At 39.8% G+C, this 9802-nt stretch overlaps 1 protein-coding gene across 15 annotated transcripts in view; it reads right to left on the bottom strand.

The window, feature by feature from the left end:
• Positions 1 to 451: 451 nt before the first annotated feature.
• FRYL (FRY like transcription coactivator) overlaps positions 452 to 9802 on the bottom strand; it is a 255767-nt gene continuing 246416 nt past the window's right edge. For 10 of the 15 annotated variants that reach the window (XM_082728341.1, XM_082728351.1, XM_082728342.1 and 7 more), the window contains 5 exons: positions 8517 to 8585; positions 5323 to 5340; positions 4455 to 4565; positions 3245 to 3435; positions 452 to 2566 (listed from right to left, as the gene is read on the bottom strand). In XM_082728341.1, the coding sequence (XP_082584467.1) occupies positions 2308 to 2566; positions 3245 to 3435; positions 4455 to 4565; positions 5323 to 5340; positions 8517 to 8585 (648 nt within the window). In that variant the 3' untranslated portion in view covers positions 452 to 2307. The remainder of the gene's footprint in view (positions 2567 to 3244; positions 3436 to 4454; positions 4566 to 5322; positions 5341 to 8516; positions 8586 to 9802) is intronic. The other 5 variants (XR_014311074.1, XM_082728344.1, XM_082728345.1 and 2 more) reach the window with 1 other exon arrangement.

The raw sequence follows: 9802 nt of genomic DNA, 5'->3' as shown, positions 1-9802 counted from the left end.
GTGTTATTGTACAAGCTTACTAAAGATCAACTTGGTGGGCAAAAGAGAAAGGTCGTATGAGCACAAACAGCTCTGTCTGGAACCACATATGGTATTTAATAAATTAAGCATCTGGTATATTTTGCTAAATGCAGTCTCTGGATTCAGAGGGGCAAACTAGTATAGGTTTTAGGAAAACTCGATTGCCAAAGGACAAGCCTATTTTGTATTTGCCTTCTGCCTTCTGTAGGTGTATTCACCTTACTTATTAATCAACTGAGCTACATAAGATGAAAAGGAAATTTCAACTGTTTAAAGGTTTGGTTTGGGTAATTAGTTAGTCACCCCGATTTGTTCTCAACTTCGTTCTCCCCCTCTTAGGGGAAGTATGTTTACGGATGAGGATCATATTTGACAAGTTTCTGCAGGCTGCACACGATAATCATTCATCCTTAAAATACAACACCAACCAGCAGCTACAATGCTTTTTATTTTAACAAAAAGGATATAAGGAGGGTGAGAAAATAGGGGATGGCAGGACAGGATGTAAAGTGTGGGGTGTCTCTGGACACCACCCCTCTCTTCCTGCCTCACACCCAAAGTTATTAAATAATTTAAAGGACACCATTTACAGTACCAGAACACCATTAAAATAACTGTGTGTGTGTGTGTGTTTATCAGGGTCCAAAAATACAGTGATCATGAATGTGCCGTGACCAGTTCTGGATTTTACAGGTGACAGAACTCGAGTCATCAGTCCAACGGCCTGCACAGTGCCTTCAATTAATGCACTTGAGCATAATTACATTTCTGGCAGGGTCCACACCCCCAAGAAAAGGCAAAGCTATAAGCATTTCATTTCTACATTCTAAACTCTGGAATCCCAGAGCCCAGTTTAAAAGAAAGTCACAGTGGATAAGAGATGCCTATAAAAATACAAGGTGTTCCTTTCAAATCAGAGGAATTGTGGGACTACATTCATTTCTTTTACAAAATGCTATTTAGAAAAGGACAGAATCCAGTTCGTGTTATGCTACAGGCTTCGACAGGAGTAAGTATATTGCATGTTTTGGTAGTCAGTCTTCCGGCTTCCTTTCATTTTCCCCCATAGCCCCAGGCTCCTTTTGGGTGAAACACGTGAGTCCTGAACACGACCAGAGAAAAACGGGTTTGCATCTCTCTTCTTGAATTCTCTGCAGACTTCGGGGCCCGCAGGTCATGTACGCTACCATCAGTGACCGCAATCTTTTCTTTAGCTTTGTACACCTGTTCTTGTCTAACACTGCATTGCACCAATGTACAATACTGGTTTTAATCTTTACAGTTTCTATAATAATTATGGAGTAAAATAAGTTAACTTTTCTAATGAGAATAGCTGACGGGCAGCATACATCTTTATTTTACATTTTTAAAGTCTCTGCAGGCATCTACTTTGGTTAGTCATCAACAATCGTAACGTAAGCACTGATCAGAGAACTGAGCAGCATTCCAATAACATTAACAGATATATTATTTCTTTTCAAAATACCGGGAAAGCCCAGCTTTAAAATATTATTAAAACGTTCTAACATTTACACACTATGAAGCGTTAGATCTAATAAAATAAAATTTCTTCAAAAATAATCTTGCCGTCCTCTTTGAGGTACGCTGACACGGTGCCACCAAACATCCATACCTGGAAAATAGGACTGTCACACGCGCACACATCCCTGCTCACGCACACACAACCCCTTATACAGACTAAAAAACAGAACACCCACGCCCTCACCCCATGTGTTGAAAAAAATCAATGGTTTTTGCAAATAAGTCTGTATCTGTCCGACTGAAGGTTCTTCATGTAGACGACCGAGCGTCAACTCCAGAGGATGCTCCCGGCTGCTGGGAACCACGCAGCCGCGCAGGTCTTCAGCTAAAATGAACGAGCCTGGATTTTAGCCTCATGTCACCTGCTTTCCAATGTCTCAGTACTAGAGGCCATTATTGCAACAGTCCGGGAATTCTCTCCTTTCTCCAGAAAGCAGCGCGTGCGCACGCATCCCTTTTAGCCCTTTTCTTTTCACACAGGTTAAGTGATTAAAAAAAAAAAGAAAAATGCCTTCTTCATACAGTTGCTCGTGGGAGGTACTGGCAGCCGCTAAGATTTCTTTTCTTCAGATCTTTGATTCCGTCCGACCTTCTTAATCTTGGTAAGAGTTGGACACTAGTGACGCTCGCCTTGTGGATGCTGCCAGGAAGAGTCATCCGGGAACTGCAAGGGCTCACGAGAGGCGCCCGTTCATATTCTTCGTCAGCTTCTGTTTGGTTTCTGCCCGAAATGCCTGAAGTTCCTCAGAATCCGGTGCTCACCAGATTTCCCATCGGTTTGGCCTGTGCTAAAAGCTGGTGCGACTGCACCATGCGCAGAGACTCTCTTATCTCTAGATTAAGTTCCATCAGTTTGTAGTTGGCTTCGGACATGTCCAGGTCAGAGCCAGTCACCGCGAAGCTTCCCGTCTGGCCCAGCGTCTGATGATGGAAATAGATGTGTAACAGCGTCTGCACGGGGTCGTCTTCACAGCTGCCGAAGATGTCATTGGGCCAGAGAGCTCTGAAATACACAATATATGTATATTCTTAAAGATTTTGACAGAAACAGCAAGAGAGGGAACACAAACAGGAGGACAGGGAGAAGCAGGCTCCCCGCTGAGCAGGGAGCCCAGGGCAGGGCTCGATCCCAGGACCCTGGCATCATGACCCGAGCTGAAGGCAGATGCTTAACCCACTGAGCCACCCAGGCGCCCCTGAAATACATAACAGTTTTAAGTCCTGAGACTCAAGCAGTTATTAAAGTCAGCGACATTTTAAATGAATACCTCTAACAAAATTCCCTTGTGAATCAGAGGATCTGTTTTTTTGTTTTTTAAGATTTATTTATTTGTCAGAGAGAGAGAGAGAGTGAGCACAGGCAGACAGAATGGCAGGCAGAGGGAGAAGCTCCTCGCCGAGCAAGGAGCCCGATGCGGGACTCGATCCCAGGACGCCGGGACCATGACCCGAGCCGAAGGCAGCTGCTTAACCAACTGAGCCACCCAGACATCTGAGCAAATGCATCCCCCAAAGTAGCAGAGTGAACAAAGTCTAAAACTGGTGTCATTTCAGTGATAACTGTAGAAAATACCAAAGTCACGCTTTCACAAAGACATGATATTGAAACAACAAATCAAAAGCCCAAACCCAGTCAGTGTAAAATCCCTGTCCGTCTGGAGAGGTATGAAATCCATTTCACCTGAAAGCTTTCACTTGTGCCACAGCTGATACAAATTCCTTATTTTTCAAGGTTTCGATTAAAGAATGAATGGCAGTTTCTATAGTAGTCTGCGCAGCTTTGGAAATGTCGATTTCTTCATTTTCTGAAGCAGACTCTGCTTCTTTGAGGATATTTTCCAGTTGGGCAAGTTCCTCAGACATGTTGATGACCTGAAACAAACAAATATACCTTAAAAGGATCTATCTGTATATTAAAGAACTCATGGGGCATCTAATTGGCTGTAAAGCTGTGTCCGATGATAGGAGTAGCTTCTCTTCAAGACTGGCAAACGTTAAGTTTGGTAGTTAAAGGCAGTTAATATTTCAAGTTCTCCATTCAGTAGACTTCCAAACCCTCATATTTAAATACTCTTGATAAGGAACAAGCGATGGGGGACTGGCTGGCTCAGCTGGTGGAGCATGTGACTCTTGATCTTGGGGTTGTGAGTTCGAGCTCCACATTGGGCATAGAGGTTATTTAAGGAAAGAAAAAAAAAAGGTTACAATAGATGTTAAGATGTAATAAAACTAGATATAACCAATGTTTATATCGGTTTTAATATGTGATATTACATCTTGGATGGTAAAAATCATTCACTGTTATGGGGGGGGTCATGAATTTTTTTGTCGGCAAAGGAAAGTCTTTATATTTTAAAAGATTATTTACCCAGTGCATTTTATATAAACCGGTATGTATTTTTTAAATTGATTTAACCAATTAATGAAAGTGAAGGCATTTCCTGTTTCAGTACCAGCTTTGACAAGGGGGTAAAAAGACTAAAGTCACTGTCTTTGAACCTATTCACTACATGGATTTCCAACATTCAAAGTGTTTTTGACAGGCTGCATGTGCGTCACTAAAACTACAAAAATATATGGACAAGACGTTAGGGGAGTTTCATAATTTAACTGTGTCTTTATTCAGCTGATGTGCTTTCCTTGACTTGTGGTTACAGATGCTCTGTTGGTACTGCTGTGACCTTGAAGGTCTTGAACCTTTCAAGACCGCTAGCTATCTGCTGTTTTATTTACTGACAGGTCCCGAAACAGCACATCATTTCTAAAATGACAATTCTGAAAAAAAGGACTCACTGTTAAGTGACTTTTGACGTAAGATCTCCTACAAGGAATATGTGTGTTATAATTTAATATTCTAGGATCAGTAATTCCTGCTAGAACTGAATATTTACCTCTGGCTCATTTTTTATTGTATTTACTTGGCTGATCAGTTTGCAGTAGGCTTGGAACAGAAGCAGCAACTGAAAATGCAGTTTGTATAACCTTCGGCAGAGCTCCAGTTCCTAGAAGTAAGTAAATAACACTGCGTTAAGTTCAGGTGCCACTGTCCGTGACGTTTGAGTAGACAGTACATTTCCAGTAAAAATTTATAAGTAATTATGTTAAAAATTATCTTGACATTTATTTCTCTGCAGTAAGCAAGTTAATATAGTGTGAAACTGAGGAAAAATGCTTTGAAGACTGGGATTAAAATACAAATATAAAGACTTGGTTACGTAATTCATTTAGCGAGAAGCACATTTTCACATCAGAATTTTTCAGCAGGCAACATCAAATGCTTTAAAAAGGATTCACTTTAACTTGAAATTCGTAATGAAAAAGAAGGACAAATGCATATACTTTTGCCCATTGAGATGTATATCTCACAGCATTTATCAACAAATGTGTGACGAAGCAAAATCACACTGGCTTATCTCCTACCTAAAAATGAATTCATTTTTCTAAAACAAAACAAAAACAAAAACAAAACAAAACCTTGAAATCTCATGGAAATGAGACCATGAAATTAACATAGGCACTTTTGATTTTTAAAATTAAGTTTAAATTGTTAGTTTATAGATGTACAAAAAAGGTGGCTGCTAGTTTGCGCATATCAGCAAATCTCCTCTTTAGAGGACCAACATTTCATGGATTAGGGCTATGCAGAACTGAAGCATACTCTTAAAGTAGTCCATGACAAAACATTGCTAGATCACAAATGGCAAATGAAAATCAGTTTGTCTGACATGGATAATCTATAAATTAAGACAGGTCACTTACTGCTAGAATTTCCATTTGCTAAGCAAGAAGGTGATCGGTTCACAAAAAATACAAAGGAAGAAAAAGACCAAGAATTAGTGTAAGACATCATTTTAAGTAGGGTCACAGATGTCCCAGGCAAACTGAAGAACATTTAATTGCATCCAAAAGAAAAATTTGCTATTTCCAGGATAAAACTTTTTATATACTTACTGTAACAATCCAGCGTACTTTAAACTCTTTGACAAATAACTAAATTACCTTTAGGCTATAATTTGTTTCTTGTGTGAAAGCTACACAGGACAAAAGTGAACTAATGTGATCTAGGGAAACTTGGCTAGTATAAGTGATCTAAAAGAAAAAGCAAATGTCATAAAATTTCCATCAGTAAAGTGGAAAATTTCTGACTGGACAATGAGACATGAATTACTGTTTTTAGAAACTTTGCTTATGATCTTATAAATACCCACGAGAACATTATCTCTGGTGTGGGTCCAGGCTTCCGACCCTTACTAATTAGGTCCCACGTTGCCATTAACTGGTGGAGTCAGAACACAGAATGTCAAATGCAGAGGTGTGTTTTAAAATGCATTCCAGGGGCACCTGGGTGGCTCAGTGGGTTGAAGCCTCTGTCTTTGGCTCAGGCCCCGCATCGGGCTCTCCGCTCAGCGGGGAGCCTGCTTCCCTCTCTCTCTCTGCCTGCCTCTCTGCCTACTTGTGATCTTTGTCTGTCAAATAAAAAATAAAAAATCTTAAAAAAAAAATGCATTCCAGAGTGCAATTTAGTGAACTTCAGAAGTTCAGCCCAACTACGTTTGAGTCAAAAGAGATGATGTACGTAAAATATAGAGTAAAACATCTAGTTTAAGGACTATTTTAAAATATTCTATTAAAACATCTATAGCCACTTGGACCTAATTTCTGGTCCATTCTAGAGAAGAATGATTTTTAATTCAAATGGCAATTGTTACAATGTAAATATTGCTTCTAAAAGTTCCTTTGAAGTCTGCTTTTCAAAACAGTGTCCTCTGACGGACTGTTTATATAACGTTCCTATCCATTTAGAAAGGATTTTCTAAGCAAAGGTGAACTTCGGCTCCATTCTGCTTCCTTATGTATTACGTGGATAGTCATTCCGTGAATTATTAGTTGAGCATAATCCAATGCCAAACATACTAGCATATCTAAATTTGAGGTTCTGCTTTATACGGTTTTATATGGAAACTAACAACCACTTGAGTTTCAAATACTTTTCCTCGCTTCTATTCGCCGAAAAAATGGAACTGGCTCTAGATGCACACACTCATAGCATCCACTTTGGGATGTAATGGGAAAGAAACCATGTCGGGGTGCGCGGGTGGCTCAGTCAGTTAAGCACCCGACTCTTGTTTCTCAGCTCAGGTCATGATCTGAGGAAAGCACATCATGGGTCATGAGACTGAGCCCCATGTCGGGCTCCGGAGGGAGTCTGCCTGAGAGCTGAGACTCTCTCCCTCTCCCTCTGCCCCTCCACTGCTTGCTCTCTCCCTCTCTCAAATCAATCTCTGGTCACAACTGTAGGAGATGACACAAATGTAGTTAATCGTGTAGCTCTGAATTACCAGAAGTTACTTTAAATATGCCAACTTCCCAGATTTGAAATTCTTGATATTCAGTGTACTGAAGTTGGCAGGTATATTTTTTTCATTTTTAAGTATTTATTATGCAAAAGAATTTTCATACACAGCGACAGATACTAGTAATGTGTAACAGGTGTCCTCAATCTCAAGGAGCTGAATGTAAAAGGAGAGAGAAGATATAAATGAAATTCTAAAATGTACAGTTTTCTGTTTTCACTTAGTCGAAAGCCTCGAGCTATATTAACTGACTTAGACTCTTGTAGATGGAACTCATTTTCTTCAAGGCAGAGAAATGTATGAAATCACTTCATCTAATCACCTAACTTATGTAGGAAAAAGGAGTTTATGTTACATACTCAAGCCATGCAGTTAAACAGTGGTGAAGATAAAACCAAAGGCTCCAATTCTAGTTTAGAGTTAATTCCTCATTTTCCCATGTTTCTTTCTTTACACAGGTCATCTGACCATTTCCTTGTAACACAGTGCAGGATTAGGAGTCAGCCCACCTAGATTAAATCTTAATTCTCTCTCTCTCTCTCTTTTTTTTTTTTTTAAGATTTTATTTATTTATTTGACAGGCAGAAATCAAAAGTAGGCAGAGAGGCAGGCAGAGAGAGAGAGAGAGGTGGAAGCAGGCTCCCAGCTGAGCAGAGAGCGAGGCTCGATCCCAGAACACTGGGATCATGACCTGATCCGAAGGCAGAAGCTTTAACCCACTGAGCCACCCAGGCTCCCCTGTAACTCTTTTCTTACTGATTTTAGATACATTGACTTCTCTGAGCCTCAGCTTCCTCATCTGCAAAATGGGGATAATAATAGCATCTCTGAGACACAGTTGTAAGGACAGAGATCCTGAATGTGAAATGCATACTGTTATTTTCTCAACATTTCAGTTTTTTTAAAAAAACTTCATGTTATAATAGTACAATAGGGGCTTTTACAGTGACAAGAAATGCGTAACAGCGTAACCAATGTTGAAAAAGCCTGGAATTCTGATGTCAATGCAGACGTTGTTAATTTTAACTGATGACTGTGTTTTCCCCATAGGATGCTATATTCCTATTAGAATAATGTGTAGGGCCTAATTTATCCTCATTTAATGTAATGTGTTATATATATGTACTTGAACATATTTTACTTTTACTTTCATGCTATACAAAAATTTTAATTTATCCAGTCTCAGAATTTCACCTTCAGAAAGGCCACCATGAATGTATATAACATTACTCTCAGGTTTGCTTTCCCAACCAATTTATCTGCAGAATACTAATGCAGAACAAACATTTTTTGAAGAGGCAGATGCAGCAAGTACGGTCTAACCTGGACTGCCCAGATACCCATCAAGCTTATCTGCTGAATGTTATTAAGCTGCAGTCCCAAGCTGGTTGTTCATTTTTATTAAAGTGCATTTTTCATTACTAAGCCAATATCTCATTGAACCCAACTTTGACCAAGATGGTTCTGATAACAAAAATGGAAAGTGTTATAAATTTTAATTCTAGGATTATCAAGCAGGGACCTTCGCGCACACACACACACTTCATTTTACCTGATCTAGAAATTTTACCTTAGCAAAACTAAGCAGAGAAGACTTACCTGGGCTTCTGTGTTTATCCTGTATAGGTCTTCTTTGGCACCAAATGTCCGCTTACAGTTGTCTAACCACTAAAGAAATAAGTAAATTTTAATATAGTGATTGTACAGTGCACCATGAAACTGGTAATAAAACAGCCTGTGTGTATAAAAATCACTTTACAAGTGAACTTGAAGTTCTGGGACTGGTTATAGACAGGTCCCTCAGTCTCCACTTGAGCCTAATTATACGCAGCGGCCCAGAGCAGAACAGCGCTGTTAAGTACAAGCAGACGCACACACTCGGGCTTCGCTCACAGAAATGCAATAAAGCGTCTTCTCTTCCAGGGACGCCTGGCGCTCCTTTTCAGTCAACAGCAGCCTTCATTTTGCAGATTTTATTGGAAATCTTCTCAACCTATACCTGTCCTGTGTCTAACGAAAGATGAGGCAATAAAAGACGTGCTTCCCTCCAGAGGCACAATTTAATAAAAGCAACTTCAAATTAAGCAGGTCGGTTTGCTTATCAGAAGTGTAATTCTCAGAAGACTGGTGTCCGTTTTAATTAGTGAAACAGAAACCAAAATCCATTTTAAATCTTGTTTTTATTTTTTCCCTTTTCTTCCTTTTGGACATTAATGAATGACAAACATGTTATCTCCGAAGCATACTGGATACAGAAGCCACATGTGGTTTTTTCCCCCTTATCCACGGGCTATTCCTAAACTTGGGTATTTATTTAAGGTATCCTTTCCTTGGTCAAATAAAAATAACAGTATTGTAGTTTAGTGGGGAAAGTGTGGGACTCATAGAATATCTGAGCTGAAGTAAAAGCTGAGAGCCTCCAAGGGAAGCTCTGGGTTTAGACAGTTCGATTTTTTTTTTTAATGTTTTATTTATTTATTTATTTGACAGACAGAGATCACAAGTAGGCAGAGAGGCAGGCAGAGAGAGAGAGAGAGAGACCGGGAAGCAGGCTCCCTGCTGAGCAGTGAGCCCGATGCGGGGCTTGATCCCAAGACTCTGGGATCATGACCTGAGCTGAAGGCAGAGGCTTTAACCCACTGAGCCACCCAGGCACCCCAACAGTTCGATATTCTTAATGTCTGTTCTTTTTACTTCCTGGTTCTTTACGTGTGTGCTCGATTAAGCATAAAACTAATATATATATAAGAAATTAAGACTTTGAGAAAAACTACTCGCTACGTTAGGATACACTCTGAAATGTCTCAGTACTACCAGGCATTTAAAATGCTCAGCTGTAGCTGACTGTTCTACACGCAGAGAATGAAAATTAGACCTCTCCGTTA

The sequence above is a fragment of the Mustela nivalis genome (genome assembly GCF_964662115.1).
Source record: "Mustela nivalis genome assembly, chromosome: 4".
NCBI classification, from domain to species: Eukaryota; Metazoa; Chordata; class Mammalia; order Carnivora; family Mustelidae; genus Mustela; species Mustela nivalis.
This window is presented reverse-complemented; position numbering and strand designations above follow the sequence as displayed.